The sequence below is a fragment of the Anabas testudineus genome, chromosome 3 (assembly GCF_900324465.2).
Source record: "Anabas testudineus chromosome 3, fAnaTes1.2, whole genome shotgun sequence".
Taxonomy (NCBI): domain Eukaryota; kingdom Metazoa; phylum Chordata; class Actinopteri; order Anabantiformes; family Anabantidae; genus Anabas; species Anabas testudineus.
In genome coordinates, this window is record NC_046612.1 from 6,875,440 (window position 1) to 6,895,899 (window position 20,460).

Here is a 20,460-nt window from a genome sequence, read left to right on the forward strand (position 1 = left end):
GCAACTAACCGATACACGACATCCGGTTAGCAGAGCAGCATTTCAAAATAAAAGTAGAGTTGTTTACACTTCAATCAATCGCGTAATTTTTAAGAACTATAGATACAAGGTGATTTTTTGTTTGCTGCACAAATTCCTCATTAAATATTAAAATAATAATAATAAAAAAATGCAAATTAAGAAAAAAGAAAATGATGACAAAAAAAATCTACAATCTATTTACATTGACAACATGATGCTGGGAGAGGTTCCTTATATGTGGTTTAAAAAAGATGCCGTGCTTATATGTTTGTATTTTGGACCTTTTCTTTTCGTTTTTGCTTGCATTTTAGATTTGTTCCGGTTGCTATATATCCTATATTGCAAGTAAAGATACCATTACAAGTCAAATACACTGGTGTACACCTTTATACACTATAATTGAGATTTCTCTGAATGTAAATGTAAAATGTTACTATCACAGATTGGCAATAGTGTATCCAAATACAGGCTAGCTAGATACAAACTTTATTTCATCAAGTTAAATACAATACAATTAATGAGCTGATAACAGCCAAGCAGTAAAAAAGTAATAGGTTCCCACATCTGGATTGCCCAAATCTTCCTTCCTGGTTTTGTTTGTATATTCTTAATACAAAATGTAATGAACTAATAAATAATAAAGCATTATTACGAATTAAATCAGTCAATCAATGAATTAATCAATCTTGACTGATGAATGAAATTTTTTTTAAACTAATAACCATCTTTCAGTGCAGCGCTTGAAATCAGCTCAACATGTAGGAGCTGTATTATTTTTGTCTAATAATCGCTATTGTGATGAGTTCTATTATAACAGATTTGCTATTTTTAACTACTTAAATTAAATTTAATACTATTTAAAATATAGTAGTTTTTTAGTGGAGTGTGTAGTTTTGTACTTCAATGACATTTTGAAAAATGCACTTAGGACTTGTGTAAACTGTAACTAGTGTAAAGAATTTGCGGTGGTACTTCTATGCGTATATAGAGCAGTGGAGTAAGTATTCCTTAGGGTTAGGGTTAGGGTTAGGGGTTAGGGTTAGGGTTAGAGTTAGGGGTTAGGGTTAGGTTAAGTTTTCCTTGCTTAATGAGTTTGTGTATTTCTGTTTGCATACTTGTGCCTCCATATCAGTTTCAGCCTCTTATTATGAAAACCGTGGCCGGAAGTCGTCTCGGTGCCTGCACCGTGTTTTTGACTGTGGACACAAAAACTGCGAAATCAAGGAGAAGGACAGCGCCCAGAATAACTGTAAACCTCTGGAAACTGGATGGAGCATCGCGTCGGAAATGGGACTCCGGGCCTTTTCACCGGCTTGTCGGACATTTAGACGCAGGTATGAGCTGCTGCTTTTTATCGCCAAGGTCACATCAACACGAATCCCGTTAATTTGTTCCTCCACACGAGTCCGTCCGACGTGAAGTTGCTTCGCCTGTGATGTTGTCGACATTGTGTCCGCCAGCTGGCTCTGATTGACCCGATCCCCGGTTTTCTGTCCGTTTTCTTTTCTGGTTTCATGTGAGTTGGTGGACGGATACGTGAAGGGACGAGGGCGGTGAGGGTCCAGGTCTGAACGGGACTGGACTTTTTGTGGCCTGTGATGAGCTCCGGGGGCTGAAGGGGGGGATATGCACGGAATACAAAACCAGGCTCGGCTCAGTTTCACAAGTTTGCTGGTGGAAGTTGATCTAATTTGATGTTAGGAGCGCTGCTGTGATGTGTGACAGTGTTTATCCGACCCAGTGGCCTGCTGCCGCCGGGTCAGGTTAATCCAGTAATCTGGAAATAGAGGTGGCTGCATTTTATTGTAACACCATTACCCCTCATCCTCTTCCTCCTCCTCTTCCTCCTCCAACACACGCTCGGACCCACAAAGTGTGGATGAAGAAAGCTGTTCATGGAAAATGATTAATCTGTTAGAGTAAGATCTGATCAACAGGAGATGAACAGTTTCCAGTTGTGCTTCTAGTCAGAACTTTAGTCATAAGTATTTCTACAGTAAAAAATAAAAAACAGCTTCACATACACAACTTTCTTCTCCACATTTAGATTATTGTTTAGATTAAACCAGTTTTATTTCATGTTTGTAACTTTCAGGTCCTTCCTAATTTATCATTATACAGTTTTAGTATCTGAGTATCAGAAGTCCATCAGAAACTATTTTGATAATCTGATTAATGATTAATGATTAATGGTATCTCTAGTTTATCACAGATTCACTTATTCCAGCTTGTTAAATGTGCTGGTTTAGTGTTATTTTTTATTCATTTATCTATTTATTGTGACAGTTTATACAGAAGCACTTAATTCATTAAGTAAATCTCCTTTTAGTGAGTACACACTTGATGCTTCATGTTTAGTTTGTATTTGGGGAATTTTTAGTTTTAGGCCCAAACTACCCCCTGAACAACACTACATGTGGTTGTGCATGCAGTGAGTGCTTGAAAGGCTTTTTTTTTTTAACACAACTCCAGTCTTGTGAGGTGATTGGAAACAGTGTCCTCTTTGTTCACTCTACTCTGCAGAGAGGATTAATCCAGCTAATGATCGCTAATGTAGGGAAAGGAATAAAAGCACATCTGACAGAGAGGAAACCGGGCTATTAGAGCTCATAATTATCAGTATTGCTGCAGAGCTTGTGTGTCCGCTGCAGGTACAGCTGTTTGTGAGTGGGTATGATTTGTGTCTCTCTGTGTGTCATCATGATGACTTTGCACTTTCATAGCAGAGCCCACCTCAGGGCACTTGTTTGAATCCTGCACATGTTCTTCAGACATGTTTGGCAGTAGGTTGTTGGGTATTTTTATGTTTAAGTTCTCTCTGGTACCTTTGTTTTCAGCCATTTTCTAACCCTGACCAACTCCAGTTAATCTTCCCTGTAAGCAGCTAAGATTAGCGGTTCAACTGGACCCCTGCTCTGCTGCTCCCCGAGCCCACGTCCTCACTGTGTGGCAGGAGAAACTAACAAAACTGAGTATACACAGCTTATTCTGATAAGAACAGTGTTGTTTCCAACCTGTAAGACAGTAATCTGTGGGTTTCTCATCTGAGCAGCTGCTGCAGGTGGAACGTTTGCTCCCATCTGTTTTAATAAGACAACAATTTCTCTCCTGATTGTGAGGTGAGTAAGACAATGCAGAGCAGATGCCACCAGTTGCTCTGTCCTGTGCTGGCTCATTCACACATCCCATGTGTTAATACGGGTTTGGCTCCTGCTTGGCAGATTTAGTTTGGTTTAAGTCTGTAATCTCTTTTGTGACTAGATTAGCTCAGGCACGACCCTCTCTTCGTATGGTTTCCCCTGACTCTGGCACCGCGTTAATCTGCGTGTAGAAAGCAGGTCAGTTTCTACACTCGGTGCAGCACTGGTTTTATATTCTTAGGCCAAACGTCTGTGTAGAATTTCCTGTGTAGAGTCAGCCATGAGACTTCCTGTGCTGTGGTGTTGGATGTGGAGGAGGAGGGGGTGGAGAAGTAGGGAAGGAAGGGGAAGAAGCACACTGTACTCTCTGCTGTTGTCGGTGGTGGCCACTGTGGTGGCTGCATATGTGTCACTCACCAACTCAGACTTTCAACCAAACAGTGAGGTCAGACAGAGGAAGTGAAATAAAGCTTTATGTCCCCGGGTTTCCCTCCTTTCTAATCATCAGACTCTTTACTAATCGCACAGTGGGGGAAAATGGTTGTGAGATAAAGTGAGGTACGAAGTGACACAGCACATTTTTTCGCTCTAATGTCTCCTTTTTGTATAATTACAGCACATTTGCCTCGGTTTGTTAAAGCCACAGTGCTACACTCGACTCTCCCAGCATGATACAGTAGTGACAGTATCTGTGCACTCGGCAGGGCAGGGCTGCATCGTATCGACCTCGATGTATCATGATAAGAATTAAACATATCGCGATACTGACTGTAACGTCCATAGGAACATGCCCATGTTACTGAGGGAGACTTAATGCAGAGAAAGACATTTCTTTGTCATTTTGAAAACGTTCAACAACAAATCAGATGTGAATCAGCTGCTGCTCAGCTCATTAAAACCAGGCTGCAGATTGAACGGGGCTCAAAACGGCGTGATCAGGGTTATTAGTTAACTGTCTCTAACTATTCTAGCTTGATTAGGGATCATCACAGTTACACAACATGAGGTACTTGTGTTTTAGATTTAAATACTGCTGCTGCTCCCTGAAACAGACGAAATTCTCCATAAAGCTTTGGTTGTTGGTTGTGAAGCTGTGGTCTTGATCTGTCTGTCTAGTTTTAACACCTGCCATGTTTCCCGCTTTAGTTAGACTTTGTTGTTGTCAAATGAATCCATCAATCTCTCTATGTCTATATCTGTGTAAGACGAAGGATGAAAATGGGTGAATCGAGTTTGTTCCACCACCTCCTTAAAATCTGTATCTCCCACCCCAGCGAGCAGCTCTCAGTCTGTCTCTTCTAGTCTCCTTTGACTGAAATAACCACCGAGGTTTTATCAGAAATGATCCCACGCTCTATCTCTCCCTTCCTCAGCACTGTTTGATCCAAGAGAAACGTGCCTTGTAAGGAAGCAGGATGTTCACCGGCTCCACCAAGCTGCCACCCACTAAAACCCCCCAGCCTGAGCGGCTGGATGAGGTGTACGCTGCCTTACGCAGAGGCTTACAGTGAGTAAACACATCTCAGGCTCTGTTTGTATTGATTCTAGTGGACGGCTGCCAGGTGTAAGCTCACTGTGGGTTATTGTTGTTAGGTCGTACCTGCAGGTCCACCAGCTGGAGCTGGACAGTCTGGGTCAGCAGATCAGAGAAAACAAGAGGAACGGTCGTTTGGTGAGAGCTCAAACCAGTCCCACCAGTACTGGTCATTCAGTGTCACACTGGCTGCTGTTGTCTCCACTTCTCAGTCTGGATGTTTATTTATGGTTCTTGTTGTCTTTTTGTTTCCAGGGGTCTTTGTATGAGCTGGATAAGGTGAGTTTCATTCACACCCGCTGCAGGACCATTGAAACTGTCCACTGGTGGAAGAAGTAATGTAACAGGTTGTATTAACTTGTCTAATGATTGTTTTGTTTCTTGCAGCAAGTGAAAGCCATAGAGAGGTTCATGCGTCGCTTGGAATTCCACCTCAGCAAGGTTTGTTTGAGATCATTAAAAATAAAATGGATTCACTGTTTAAAGCTTCTCTTGTCAGTATTTACATATTTCAGCAAAGGATGAACCCACAGAGAGCTGCCTCCTGCTGCTCCCCTCGGCTCGTTTTGGTTTTCCTGCTCACAACTTCATTGTTTTGGTTCAGTTTTACTCTTATTAGTTGAAAGTAGTTTCCAGTTACTTATTGAGAGTCAAACTAGAAACTCCCAGAAGTAAGAAAACCTCATTCACAATCCCAGTGAGATGTGTAATAAAAAAAATAATAATTAGAGCAGGACTACATCATTTTTCTCACTTAAATTATTTAGATTATTTTAAAGGTGCAGCATTATGTCGTTTTTTTATTCAGTATTTACATTTTTAGCTGCCGTCATTCCTGGACGTGTGTGGGCTACACATCACGGCTCGACAGAAGTAATGAGTTGACGGGTCACAGAGAGTTCAGATAGTTTGTAATACCAGCAGGACAGAAAGGACTGAACACTGCAGCACAGATTACAGGCGACTAAAACTGCGATAAAGAGAGAGTAAATTATTAAATTGAACCATGAACCATGAACATGTAAATAAACAACAGTTTGAGAACAAGCCCGTCTAAAAACTTGTGTCAGAGCTGCTTTTAGTTGATGCTGATTCAATTCAAACTAAGTAACTACGCTGTTTTTGTTTTTTTTCCAGGTTGAAGAGTTGTATGAAGGTTATTGTATTCAACGGCGACTACGTGATGGAGCAAGTAAGATGGTGGCAGCGTTTAACTCCGCCACAGGCAGCAGAGAAGCCAGAGAGAGCTTGAGCGAGGCCAACAAAGGCTACAGAGAGTGCACAGAGGCAAGTGACGAACCTGAGCTCAACGTGTGTGAACCAAATGTGTCAGCATGTACGCTGGGTGTGGTTCTCTTCTGTACTTGAAGTATTTCCCTAAAATAGATACAACGCTGTGGTTTATGTCCAAGTTTATTCTAAGCCACATCTAATGTTAGTTACTTCTCATCATCATTTCTTGTTTTGTCTTGTTTAAAACCAACACTCAGTTTGTTTTCCTTTTTTACTTTGTGTATATAAATAATATAAATTAATTACCCACAAAGAAAAGAGCACAGAGTGAAATACAAAAACGAGTCACACACCCTGATGTTCTCTGACAGGAACATCGACCTGCTGGAGCGCGGTGCACATTAATGTCACTGTGATGTTAAATTGTGTGATGAACAAATTAAATGAAAATCAATTATAAAGATAAACCCAAATACAAAATCCACACTATTATAAATCTTTATTTAACAAAAACACTTTTCACACCATTTTCCAGCCATGATAAAATTCTCCCACTGCTTAAAATCATTATATTATAATCACCTTTTGTGTACCTTTATGAAGCAGCTTTAAAAATAATACTTTTACTTTTTCAGTAATACCACTTAATTTTGCTGAGTAAAAACATGACAAAAACAAAACGAGCCAAAATAATAAACATAATAATAAATAATAATAATAATAATAAAATAACTCCATTAATCAGATTAATTTGATCGGTTAGTCGATTAATTAACCATGGTTAGGGTTAGAGTCATTTCAGGTTTAAATGTCATAGGAAATGATTCCAGTATTTAAACCCTTCACTCTCTCTGTCTCTGCAGCACATGTGCTCACTTGAGAGTGAATTAGAAAGCCAGATGGGAGAATTTCATGTCAAGATGAAGGGTGAGTCATTTTCTACGCTCATGTGACTTCCTGTTCCCTCCTTTAGTCCAATTCTCATTTTTCTGGTGATGTCTGATGTTTCAGGCCTCGCCGGCTTCGCACGGCTCTGCGCTGGGGACCAGTACGAGGTAAGACGCGCAGATTCCAGCACACAGACACTGATTTGTGACCGAGTCTCTGCATTTGCTGCTTCACATTCACTGCTTTTGGCCCCTGTTAGGTCCTGATGCGTTACGGGCGGCAACGCTGGAGGCTACGAGGACGCATGGAAGTGAGCAACAAGCAAATATGGGACAGCGAAGAGTACATTTTCTTGCCTCTCGTCACGGAGCTGCTGTCAATCAAGGTAACATCAGCTTTTAGATGATAATTCATGAATAGTTCTATATGTGCTTATTTGAATCCAGTGAATAGGCCAAGCAGATTCTGCACGTTACTGAAACAGGAGCAAACTGTGCATTGATGCACTAACCCTTTTTTCGGCAGTGAATGAATCCACACTTGTTGCTTCAGTGAGACAACAGGTTGTTCTTGTTGATGGAGGAGTCATGCACAAGATGCATGTTTGCTTCTTTAAGTGTTAGAAACGTCTCTCCTCCCACAGAATCTGCACGTCTTTGTCTGAACACTATCTCCTGGCAACTCCTAACTACTAAGACACGAAGCTCTTCTACACTTGGTGGAGAGAGAAATGTTGATACAATGCTCTGACCTATTTCCTTAGACAAACGATTAGATAATAGTGATTTCCTACTTAAATCTGAGCTGAGTTCATTATTGGTTTTGGTCTTTTAATCAAATGTGTTTGAGGAGATATACGTTATTACAAGGCTTCTTTTTAAAAATGCTCCACGTTTTTACAGTGGTCGCTGAATTCCCACGGTTTCTGCCTGTCTTCATTTCTCTGTTTGTTTTGGTTGTGAAGGTGACGGAGCTAAAGAGCCTGGCCAACCACGTGGTTGTGGGCAGTGTGTCCTGCGAGATGCTCGACCTGTTCTGCCCGCTTCCCCAGACGCTAGCCGTGGACATCAACGACCTCGGGACGGTGAAGCTAAACTTAGAGGTCACCTGGAGGTACCTCAACCTGCAGCACACACACTTCTTACAGGCGCTTTATTTATTTATTGTTTTACAATTTAACACTTTTGCCTTTCGTTCTGTTTTTCTCTTTCAGCCCGTTCGACAAGGACGATCAGACATCATGCACCAGTACAGTTTCTAAACGGCTGCTGTCCAATCAGAGCCCTCCTGACACGCCCTCCATGCGGGAGCAAGTGTTTTATGTGAGTTGCAATGAAGACATTACAGCATCCATCACATCTGCTGTGACATAAAAGGGGGCAGTTTCACAAAGAGAGGCTGTCTTTAATCGCCTTCATTCAGTTTTTATTTTTTGACTGCTCTAAGGGTGCAGACGCACTAAAATCTGACTGGTGCTGGTTGTTGTTTTTGTTTTTATCAAGTTTGTAGTTTGTAGTTTAATACCATTTATATAGAAGAACCAGGTTAAGTTGAAAATTTTAAGTGTTCACAGTATCATTTATTCATAACATTTGTGGTTGTTAATGTAGATGTCTTTGATTTTTACTATTATTCAAACAGCAATTCAAGTTGGAGCTCTGCACTAAAGCTTTGTTAGTTCAGCTGCAAATGAATCTAATCAAACTGGTAAAAATGAACATGTCTACTAATGCTTAGACCCAGTTTTCACAGTCAACCTTAATTTGCACTGGATTATTCTGAACAACCTTTAAATTCAGGTTTTCAACTCTGATCTTGAAACCTAAACTCCGTCTACTATCGTCTAAATCGTGTGTGACTTGACATAGTCATTTGATTTGAGTCATGTCCCACTGAAATGTTGGTTTAGTTCTGAATTAAATTGTATTTCAGCCACAGTACAGACCAGACCTCCTGTTGAGGACTGTGGTCCTAAACTATCTTTGTGAAACCAGCCCCGGCTTCATGAGAATTTGTCATACGCTCCTTATTTTTATCACGTTATTTATCTCACTGCTGTCCTTGCTGTCATTTCACTGGTTGTTCTATTTCAGCTGCTCCCCAACTGCTTTGTGTGTAGTGGTAGCACTGATGTGTGTGAGGATGCTCACAGAGGACTGTGTGTTAGGACGTGTGGCTGTGGGCGCGGCGTGCCTGATGCAGGGAGACTGAACGATAGCAGTAGTGGGTTGTGTGATAGCAGCGGCATGTATGAGCGGAGCTGTGGTCCTTGTAGCTGTTTAATAGTGGTTGAGTAGCTCTCCATTATGTCCCTCCTCTCCCTCACCTCGATGAAGAGCGTGCCTCGCGCCGGGCTCAGGCTGAGCTGCTTTGTGGTGGAGACGTTCTACGATGTTGTGATGGACAGGACGACATCTTTACACCGCAATTTCATCCGCACAGCCCCCCGATTCACATCTGTACAGTCGGTGTGTTGGGACGTAGCTGTAGTTTAGTTTATAGTTACCAAGCTGAGAAAAGTAAATCATAATTTATTACAAGAAGGAATCAACATATGGCAGAAAATGTTCTTTAAACTGAATTAATTGTTCTCGTAATTTTATAGTAAAATTTAGGATCCTGATCAAAAAAGTCTGATCATGTTTAATTTGAATCTAAACTAAAGAAAAATTATTGGGGACATTTTATCAGCTGCAATGTTTGTTGGTTGTTGGGTTACTTATCATCTTAGTGTAAATCTAATGCTGCATTACAACTAGCAATTTCACAGAAGGATTTAAATTTTATTTTATTATATTTGATAATTCAACATCAACTAACACCAGAAACAGTCAGGTATGCTTCAGGTTTCAGTGTTTAATTAATATAATGAAAATTAAAACTAATAAAACAGGCCATTTTTCTAGTAACATTTATATTTTGATTTGTTTTTTTATTTAAAGTATCTTTTATCTGTTACAAGTTCCACATGAAGCACATTAATTTTACTCCCAAAGTCGACAGTGAGGAGGCTGGGTTACTTGTATTTATCTTATGTAAATAGTTTTTTCTTGTCTTGCCACGTGTGGATAATTTAGTGGTAAATTAAATCTCTCTGTGTTTCTTTTCTAGTCTCTGCTCAAGCGTCAGGGAGAAATGGAGAACGGGACAGTCTGGTCCAACTCCTCTGAATCCTCTGACGACTCGTCCAGTCCAGCTCTGGCTCATCAGAGGCTGACGGCCTCCAACATGCTGCAGACCACTCTCACCAGTCAGCTATCGTTCACTCCGCACAAGTCCAGCGCGTCAACGCCGTCACTCTCGTCCAACCAGGAAGAAGACGAGACGGAAGCCGGAGAGGTTTTCTCTCAGGCAGAAGCGGTGCCTAATGGCCATCTGCAGATTTCCTGCTCTCACAGCCCAGACTGTACAGTGACTGACAGGGTGTCTGTCCAGTCAGCTGACCTCTCTGAAAGCTCAGCAGACCTGAGCTGCTCTTGCCCCGACGTCTCCGCAGTACCTCCCGTGTTAGAGAGAGCAGATGAGTCTGATGGTGCCGCCCCACAGGTTTTAGCAGAGGAGGTAAAGCTTGATCCAAGTGAGGACTTGTCAGTGCAGGTTAAACAGGCCGAAGCAGGAGAGAGACTGCAGGTAGAAGCATCAGGAGAACCTGAGTCCGTCCAGGAGCTTAAACAACACGAAGAAGCTCCGACGGTGAGTTCAAGGCCATCAGGTGTTTTCATAAAGTCCAATAGGTATTGATTTTTAACCCTCACAATTGTTTTCCCATAGGTTCCTTTTCCTACTTCTGCTAGTTTCACCCAGGAAGTTGAGACAGCACTTGAAAGTTTCGACTTTCTCAACTGCTCTGATCTCGATGAGGATGAGGAGGAGAAGGAGGAGCAGGAGGAAGAGGAGAAAGATGATGATGAGCAACAAGAGGAAGAAGAAGGAGAGAAGGAAGAGGAGAATGGGCAACATGAAGAGTACCAAAACCAAACGGAAGAAAAGAAAACACAGGAAGAGAAAAAGGCTGAAGAGAATTTTCTCTCTGGAGGAAGGTCAGTGTTGGCTAAGGAACTTACTGAAACTGGTTTCCATTTAAGCAGAAGATCCACTAATATCCCTAGCGGCTCTTTGCTCTTACGTGTAGTTTCTGTTTTATAATACCATTTTAGTGTGGGGGTCACACGTTTTCCCAAGGTTGTTACCAGCAGTGCCAACCTTGTAGTCACATTATTTAATTAGCCTAAATTAGCTAGTTAAAGTTATCTGTGGACATAATTGACAATTTTTAAGTAAAGTATCAAGTGACTTTGGGCAGGAACCACACGTCACGTACGAGCTATTGGAGAGAATTTTTGGCTTTCACTAATTTTCCTCATGCTTTTCTCCTTAAAATGAAAAAAAATTGAATGGATATGTAAACTGAAGAGGTAGAACATAATGGTTCTCACTTAAGGTGAGGAGGAAAAGTAAGTAGTAAAGCTGTATGTAAGTTGGTTATAATTAATGTGTATATTTGTAAATCTGCAGTGATGAAGAGGATGGGGATGCTCTTGAGATTCTTATGGAAGCTCCAGAAGGATTCAGGAACTCGGACGAAGATCGTTTCTCTGAATCACAGGTAAACAGAGAATCTGTCGAACGCTTGTTGAAGCAGTCGTGATTCTTTATGTTAACAAAACAAATCAACTCTGTGCAAAAACTACAGGAGTCGAACACGGAGGAGGTGTTGGATTTGGGTCAGATGGAGATGCCAGAGGATAAGGAGGAGCGCGGTGAGGAAACGGGAGATGAACCACACGGTGAGAGGAGTTTGTCAACAGTTGTGCATGTGAAAACAACTGCAGACGTGAGATTCTGGCAATTTACCCTGTTTTTAAATATTTTAGGAGAGGACACATCCCCGTGATCAGGAGGAGCATCCATCCCGCCACTCCTAGCCATTTGTCCCCTAACGCAGTGGACTCATCGTTAACTATTTCTCCCGCTCCATCCATTCATGCTGTTCTCCTCTTATACTGTGGGACTGGAGGCCCTGAGGATGTCCCACTTACTGCTCAGACAAACAAGCTCTTCCATTGTGGTGGCGTTTGTGCACATATTTGCCTTGTTCTGACCAAGAACGATAAACCTCCGGGTTTCTGCGCCTCAGTTGTGACTGAAAATCCCGCGCCCCCCCCCATCCCCCTCCCTCTAGAAGTCCTCATCATTTCAACACACACTCTGTAACATTGCCTGTGTTAAAGTGGGATTCCACTAACGTTTACACTTTTACAAACTGTTCCTGTCATGTGAAAATCCTGTGTCCAAATTGTAAACATTTCAGGAACAGCTAAAGCTGCCTTGTTTTTGGTTTTATTACAGTGCATTTTTTTTAAGTATGTACTAATTTTAAAATGGTGCAAGTTGATGCAGTTCTTCAATCGACAGAGAATCATACAATCACCTACTGAGTTGTTTAAAAACTGTCAGTATTTGTGAATATTAAAAACTATTGAGGTTGCAATTTCCAGTGTTAAATCAGCGTGCAGCCCAGAGCGCTTTCACTGTTAGGGGAGGAAAAGACTTCATAAACATGTGATGTTTAAAGATTTTATCAACGTGCTGTGGACATGAAGTCATTTCCAAATCAGGAGTGTGCCCTGAAAACAAACAGGGCTGTTTCATTTTAGGCAGCAGAGACAGTTAATGGGGAAAATTCAGAACTACACAGTTAATGTTCACGGCTACAGAAGAGCCTGAGCTGAATAATTAAAAAGCATTGAATATGAAATGAATATAAACACTTGAAGTACAGCGTTTTTCAAAAATGGTTTTGGTTCAGTTTCTACAAACATGACAGTGCAGTGTAAAAGTATATTTAAACCTGCATGTGTAGCTGCCTCTCACTGCCAGCATGTCTGTATGAAAGCTCAACTGATCTATTCACGTGTGTAAGATAAGCTCTAGTGTAAGGAAGCCGCCGGGTCTGTAGCTGTGTACAAAAGCTGCCTCACAGGGGCGCTACAGTCTTTTCAGCATCGTGCTTTACATTGTTCTACAAAAGCCTCGTTATTCAGAAAGTGCCTCAAGCGACGGAGATGTATGGTTTTAAATGCCACGACAGGGGCGATCAGGCAAAAGAGAAGTGTTTATTTTCTGAATTACTTTAAGAGTGTGCACAATAAGAGATATTTACTGTTTCATATAAAGAAATGTATATGTCTTGAAATGTTCAAATGTTTATGTTCAGAAATGTTTAAACTTTATAAAGGTTTCTTTAAAATCAACGTGTGTTGTGTTTGTGGAAGCTGTAATTAGGACCAAAGGATTCAGATTTAGTTTAGTAAAGATCATGACAGTAAGAGCAGGAAGACAATTCCACGCTTTGTTTTTCAGATTAAATGTGAAGACACTAAGGCATTGTTTTAAATAAGAAATGTGGCCACTTTATTCAGGCAAATCAACTATTTCTACATCTAAGGAAGGGCTGAGAAGTTAATGTTCAGGAAATGTTCAGCACTAAGTCGTGAGTGGAAACACACAAACATCAGTTGCAGTGTCAGTCCTGCTTCCCTCTTAGATTCACAGAAAAAAAACAGGTATATTCCTAACAATTTGTTAAAAATAAAAAGTGTTGTAACAAGCAGCTAGTTAAAATACCTCACAAAAACAAAACTAACTCATTTAACAGTGCCAGTATCACCCAACATCAGTGCAGTTTGGATCCATCTCCCATTTATCCTACGTTTGTAATGCTAAAAAGTTCAGTTTCTGAGAAATAACAATAATCCTTAAAATGTTGACCCAAATGAAAACGTGTTATTAAACTATGATGTGCAGATATTGAACGCTGTGCCACAACTTTCAGTACATAAACATCACAGATAAAACATTATGTTAAAAACTCTTCCATCTTCTTTTTAATCTGAAAATAAAAAAAATGAACAGTTGTAAATATCATCACACAAACTGATGATCCTCATAAGGTGAAGATGACGAAGGTAAAGGAACAGTTTGATGGAGGAACTGATAAAAAAGTTGTATTGGTCGTGTGAAGGTCGTACCAAGGTATTACTTGGCTGAATAGTGCCTGTGTTTATCTCCTCTACACTTAACAAAACAGTTTTCTATATTTTTATTCAAAGTAAAACATCTACACTACTGTTCAAATGTTCAGGGTCAGTTAGGAATGTCCTTGTTTTCAGAAGAAAAGCTCATTTTTAATCATCATCATAATCAAGATAGTGATAGATCAGAAATACAGTGCAGGTACTGTTGACTGGAAACAGATGTTGGATTATCTACAGAGAGGGTGTATGACCCATCATAACATTAGTCCTGTGTTGAAGTGGAATGTTTTGTTAACAACATTTTGTTGGTTATCAATTCAAAAAGCTAATGGATCATTAGACTGAGATTATGTTGGCACAGTGGTGTATATCAATAGATCAATGCAGGAAATATAATGGATATATTTTCAATTTCTTATTCTGATAAAAAATCATCTTCAAGTCTCTAATAGTTTATTGTCAAAGTGACTGAAATACTGTGATGTTTAAGTCCTGGTGCTGTGTGTTAGTGTGTCTTTGACTGGGCAATAGGATTATTTTATTTAATTGTTTGTCTTCCTTTCCAAACAGGACTAAACCTGAAATCACAGCAAACTGTTTCCAGCTCTAATCTTTAACCGATTTATTTTTGTACTGATTACAATTTTTTTACAATCCAATCTTAAGTTAACCTTTTGAAGCTGCGGCAGTAAACATTAAACTAAAGTAAAACAAAAAAATTAACAGAATATGTTGTTGACCACCCATACCCAGGTGCATGTGTACATAGTTACTCACCTAAAAGCTCAGTGGCAGCTCCAGTGACCCCCCCAGCTGCAGTAAAGCTGCACTGAGTCTGGACTGCAGCGCCGTGTAGTCTGGCTGCTCACAGTACTGCAGAGCCATCACTGCAGTCAGGTAGGTCTCAAATGCACCTACAGATAATAATACTGTGAGCACACGGCATGTAATCACACACACACACACACACACACACGTTATTGGTTATATGAGAAACAATTGAACTCACTGGAAACACTCTTCTTCCCAAAGCAGTGACTCAACAGTGCAGGAACATCATCCATGTACCTACAATGAGACTTGTCTGAGTAATTTGCATTTTCATTGTATTGCACCACTGACGTAACCATGTGGGTAATATCATACAGGCATGTAGCAGAAATGTAGTATTTCTATGGCGATTCCCTTCAAATAAACTCTCACCTCTGTTTCTGGTTGGCTACCTGGTCCGGCTGAGTGAGGTTGGTCCAGGGCAGCGAGCCTGTGTGCCATTGCAGCATGCAGTAACCCAGAGACTGCAAGTCGCTGCGTCGAGACGGAGCTGAAAGCAGGAAAACACAAACACACAAAATGTGATCTGATCTGACAACATCTGTTTCCCTTAGAGATTTATCTAAATACACCACACAACAAAGCATTACTCAGATAAATCACTTCAGCAGTCAGCTTCACAGAATAAAATCACTCTGCAGACAGATGGACTGTGGGATGACTTCAGCCGACATGAGAGGAAGAAAATAAATCTGGCAGTGTTTGATTTATACCAAATATTATGGTGAAACGATTCCTTGAGTCCCTGACACAGGGAGGAGGGTTTTGGATTTTGAGCTAAGTTGTCACACACCTGCTCCTCTATGTGCGTCCAGACTGATGAACTGTATGTTGCCCTCATGCGGCGTCCTGCTGGCTTCACGGTACTCTACATGTTGGCCGCCTGGACAGTATCTAAAGGCGTGGCAGTATCCTACAAGGTATATCTAACCACACACAAGCAGAGTGCTCATAAGAAAACACATTTCAATCATGTGCACTGACAGAGTAGAGTTTGTACTGAATATTTCTCACCAGTGATTTCTGTCCTTGTTTGATGTAGATGTTTTCAGCATTAATATCGGCATGAACATACTCGTTTGAATGGATATACTGCAGGACATCCAACTGTGAGGAGAAAGAGGGATCAGTTTTGGATCATATACCAAACCCAACAAGATGACATGAGAACACTTACTATTCTACAGCCCAGCTGCAGAACATCTTTCTCAGACAGAAACCCATTTTCTTCCTCAAGAACAGACTGGAGAGATCGGCCCATGTTGGGGAAAATTAGAAACCTTGTGAAACAAGAAACAACATGTAGTGAAATACCAGACTGATCTTAAATCCTTTTATGTAATGTGAAAAAAAACTAATTTTTCACACCTGTAGGAATCTGCATGAAGACCAAAGCCAACACAGGAGGGAATCCCCAGAAAATCCATCTTGTTTTGTCTGATCCACTTCTCCACTAAAGGCAAACAACAGGTTTTAACATCTGGGTTATTGTGTGTGGTGCTTGTGTGAAGTAAAAATCCTGACTGTTAGAACTGCACGTAAAGAAATTTAAATTGTGCCCCTCTTTTTGAACTGCTTCTTCTCCATTTCTGTTTTATATCAGAGCATTTGTGCATGACAACATCCTGAAGAGTGTCTGATTGAAAGGAGACATCATTAAACAGAGTGATGTTTCATCCATCTGAAGTCAGAATAAAAGTGAGACTAACACAAAGTGTCATTTACAAGTCTAAACATGACAGTTTGTGTCATATTTTCGTTCCGAGACATGTAAATTAGCTATTTTCTGTCTTTGTCTTTCTGAGCAATGCTTCCACATTTTGTCAAATTACTCATCTGCGACATTTTTAGAAGCCAGGTTACTACACAGCATGTCAACATATTCCCTGATTACCAGGGTAACCAGGCTACTACAGTGAATATAACACAAAGTGTTAGATTTGGTGGCACATGTGAAACACTCACCAGGTACAGGTTTGGCAGCACGCTGCAGAAAGTTCTGCTCATTGAAGATTCGTCCATCTTTCGCTCCCTAAGAGGAAGAAACTGACTTTACTGATCCCACTCAGAGAAACTGAATAATTGAAGAACTGGGAAATAGGGAGTTAATAACCATCTAATTGCTAATGAATAGTGGGAAAGTAACAATTTCTTTACTCATAGCACCTCAGTTAAGTGACAATAGTTTGAAAATAATCGTCATCACTTTTGGATGAAGTACTCAGAAGTTTATTTGAATGTAAAATTGAGGCAGCACTAACCAGTTTGAGGATGTGGTTTGATTCTTTGGAATTTGGCTGTAAAACTGAAAAGAAGAGAATATTAATTATTATTACTATTATTATTATTATTATTTAGACTAATTTATTTATGTTTTGTAAGCTATGTTCTAAATAACAGATAACAGTGGAACCTTCTTTATTTTTGGTTTATTGTAACCTGTCTTTTTTAATCTTGTATCTGATTTAAGGAAATACTTATTATTACCAATACGCACAAAAACTAATTAAGATTAATTGTATTTCTTTTATACCTTCCACTACCTTCAATGATGTGTCTGATACAGTCTCACCTTCGTAGATGACCTCTGTTGTGCTCTGACTGAGCAGTTTCATCAGTTTCCACTTCTTGCCTGTTGTGTCTGTCATGTCTTCGCCCTCCTCTATTGGCTCCACAGCAGAAGAATGCTTTGCCTTCTTAGCCTTATTTTTTCCTAATAATAGAACATTTGAAACTTGCTATTAAGAAACTTTGTCCTTTGTTGACTTTTTGTTTACCACTTACAACCAGTTTGGTTTCAAACATCAACATGGCACTGATATGATTTAAGTTGCTAGAAGTGGCAGCGACCCACCTGTCTGACTGTAATTTGTAATCACATATTGACTGAGTCTGAGATTAGTATTACTGTGGGTTTGACTGATCCTAACACTGGCATTGTTGTTTATACGTTAATTATTGATTATTGAGGAATGTATTTCTTCTTCAGTAGCTGTATCTTAAATAGTGTTTCATTGTATGCAACTCTGTGCATAAGGCCAAGACTTAAGAGGTGATAAAAGTTGAATCTAATAAGTTGAGAAATGTGTGTAATATTAGCTCACCTTTTCCAGGGGACCTGGACACTGGTGAGGAAACCAGAGACACAGAAGGGCCGTCTACTGTTAGGTCACTTGTTTTATCTATTGGCCTATTTCCTTCTTCCACTTGCTTCACAGGGCTGCAGAGTTTCACCTTTCCCCTGACTACACAACCAATATGGATTAAAGAAAAGATTACGTTGCAGCACAAAACAAAGACAATGTAGTTTTCATATGCTACAGTAGGAAGGAATGAATAGCTGATATTTGTTCTGTGATTCAACTCACCAGGTCGAGAGACTTTTCCAACAGGAGAAGATTTTGAAGATGGTTCTACCTTTGGGTCGAGTTGGAAAGTGACTTTCTGCAGCTTTGGTGGAGAAACCGGGAATCTAACGCCATTATCTGTTAATACAAAGCACACTTTCTTGCAGTCAGGAATCAGTGTACCAGCTTGATTAGTACAGTATCAGATGTATTCATATAAACCCAATTTAATTCAGTAGGATTTGTACTGCTGTTTGTTAAAATAGTTTTTATTATTTCTTGTGTCTATTATGTCTCTTTTTTATGTTTGTGGTTTTTATTTAGACATTTGTCCAGCCATATATTTTGTCTAAATATGTACAGTTAAAAATGTTATATAAAAAAAAGGTGTTCTAAAATTGTTAAAAGTTAGATGCTATAAAGTTTGCTTTTACCTGCTGACATACATACAAAGCACCAAGGCATTTCGCCAGCCTCTTTATGCTATTACATGTCTCTGTATTTATCTCTTTTACACCTTTAATCAGAAAACTAAATAACAACTTTAAGGTGAAACTGCTTTCACAACATTTAATTACCTTCAGGTTGAGTGGGGTCTTTAATGTTGAATTTAACATCCTTATCCAGACGAAGGGAGTTACGAGTCTTTCGCAGTGCTGGGCGAGCTGGACTTGGAGTTGAGGTAATACATGTATTGACTATAAAACAAAGCAAAAGATAAAGAGGATATAGAATACATTTTCAATATTTACAACTAAAATAAATAAAATCTAAGAATAATGCCAGTATCTTATTAATATTTAAACCTTACTTTCTGTGGGGTCATAACTTCTGCTTGAAGCAAGGCTTGGTCTAACTAAGGATGTTGCTGCTTCTGTGTTTATGGAGGGAGACAGACTTAAAGAAGAAGGTAGATTCACAGGCCCAGATTCATCAGCAGGAAAGGGCAGCTTCTCCCCACATGATGGGCAAAATTTGAAATTCGGCTGCAACTTTGTCCCACACTGGGAGCAGAAGTGGAAAGGCATTCTGAAACAGTAAATACACAGGATGTTATACATCAATCCTCAAAGTGGACTATAGGTCAGGATGAGCATCCATCCAACAGTCTTCACCAGACAAATACACAAATTATTGCAAAATGACCGACTCTTTTCCATACAATAACTAGAATAACTAAGTAAATCAGTTGAAACTTTAGTGCAAGCTTAACTCAGACTGGTCAACATGGGTGTTTACGTCATGAATTGTATTTATGTATCATCTCAAGATCATTTATTAAAGGGCTCAAGCAGAAGAACCTGACTCTGTTCTACTTAATATAATTAACACATTTTTAATCACTTTATTAAATTTTATACAGTCCTCATCATTTACCCTTGTTGCTATAGAGATAAACGTTGTGGTCCTGCTTCACCATGGCAACTATAGTTAAGACTCTACTTCCACTAACCTGTGTTCAACTTAAACATAAAAACAGCATTTTAATATCTGTCTAAATTGCATAAAGGTAATACAACGATCCAAACTAAACCTAACTAAATGTCTTTATTATCCCACTTTATTTTGTTTACGTAATACTGACGTTGAACAAACCTGAACAGATAGTTACGCTAACGTTGGCTAGCTCCCGTTAGCACTGTAGCGATTCTGAACCCTGCTGAAAAACGATTAAAGCTAACCGAGTGTGCGTTTTTACTTTAATTATTTCAATGTGGTACGTTAAGAAAAATAAAACAACGCCCCAACAGCTGAAAGGAGAACAGCAAAAACTGAAGCGAAACTTTCAAAGACAAAAATAAAGCTACTGAGTTTCAGGCGGAAATATCGCCTTGTGTGCACGGTTTGCGTTTGAGCTCTGGCTTAAAGAAGCACCTGACGTTAGCCAAAACATTCCTGCAGTGAATTATAAAAGCTGCTAAAGAGAGCAGATTAAATAAAAGCACGAAAAACCTTCATCAAGACCCGCGGACGTTCAGGATGTTTGGGTTTTAATGGTTCTTCTTCCTCGGATAAAGGCTGCTGTGATCGGAGCAGAGCAGCAGAGGTGCTGCCCCCTGCGGAAGGTTAGGGCAGTACACCGAACATTTATTTACAGTATGTATTTCTTTTCTTTATTAAAAGGTTTATTCATACTTTTTGTTTTTATTTTGTAATTATTCATAGTCTTGTCATGAATAGACTGTTTCCTTAAACCTTTAAATTAGAAGCAAGTTGGGACAAAATATACAGTAATTAAAATGTAAAACATATCCAGATGTGTATCTAATGCTTATATGAGCCTTCACTAATTATTGAGATCAAGTGGATGATTAAATTTATCTGAAATGAAATGTCACAGTTTTAATCTTGAATGAAAAATGTGTAAATAAAGACTAGCATTATGGTTAATGGTGCAAATAAAACAAATATTAATAAGTAAGATGAAT

The 20,460-nt window shown here is 39.7% G+C and overlaps 2 protein-coding genes across 4 annotated transcripts; one reads left to right on the forward strand and one right to left on the reverse strand.

Moving 5' to 3' along the window:
* Window positions 1-965: 965 nt before the first annotated feature.
* LOC113174269 (rho family-interacting cell polarization regulator 1-like) lies at window positions 966-13,070 on the forward strand. The gene is made up of 17 exons (XM_026378121.1): window positions 966-1,018; window positions 1,154-1,355; window positions 4,535-4,668; window positions 4,755-4,833; window positions 4,951-4,974; window positions 5,083-5,136; window positions 5,833-5,982; window positions 6,792-6,855; window positions 6,940-6,983; window positions 7,076-7,201; window positions 7,781-7,929; window positions 8,030-8,138; window positions 9,928-10,509; window positions 10,588-10,856; window positions 11,332-11,422; window positions 11,510-11,603; window positions 11,691-13,070. The coding sequence occupies exons 3-17, from the start codon at window positions 4,577-4,579 to the stop codon at window positions 11,708-11,710; spliced, it is 1,947 nt and encodes a 648-aa protein (XP_026233906.1). The 5' UTR covers window positions 966-1,018; window positions 1,154-1,355; window positions 4,535-4,576; the 3' UTR covers window positions 11,711-13,070.
* Window positions 13,071-13,170: 100 nt separating this feature from the next.
* vrk3 (VRK serine/threonine kinase 3) lies at window positions 13,171-20,078 on the reverse strand. Of its 3 annotated transcripts, none has more exons than XM_026378124.1 (16): window positions 19,985-20,078; window positions 18,843-19,060; window positions 18,610-18,729; window positions 18,053-18,169; window positions 17,789-17,929; window positions 17,257-17,397; window positions 16,946-16,989; window positions 16,650-16,716; window positions 16,053-16,137; window positions 15,862-15,964; window positions 15,699-15,791; window positions 15,478-15,610; window positions 15,057-15,174; window positions 14,872-14,921; window positions 14,631-14,767; window positions 13,171-13,708 (listed from the first exon to the last, which is right to left on the reverse strand). In XM_026378124.1, the coding sequence occupies exons 2-15, from the start codon at window positions 19,057-19,059 to the stop codon at window positions 14,631-14,633; spliced, it is 1,566 nt and encodes a 521-aa protein (XP_026233909.1). In that variant the 5' UTR covers window position 19,060; window positions 19,985-20,078; the 3' UTR covers window positions 13,171-13,708. The 3 variants fall into 3 exon arrangements, with proteins under 3 accessions (XP_026233909.1, XP_026233907.1, XP_026233908.1); XM_026378122.1 differs by having other exon boundaries at window positions 14,863-14,921; XM_026378123.1 differs by having other exon boundaries at window positions 14,863-14,921; window positions 19,628-20,043.
* Between the last annotated feature and the right edge of the window lie 382 nt (window positions 20,079-20,460).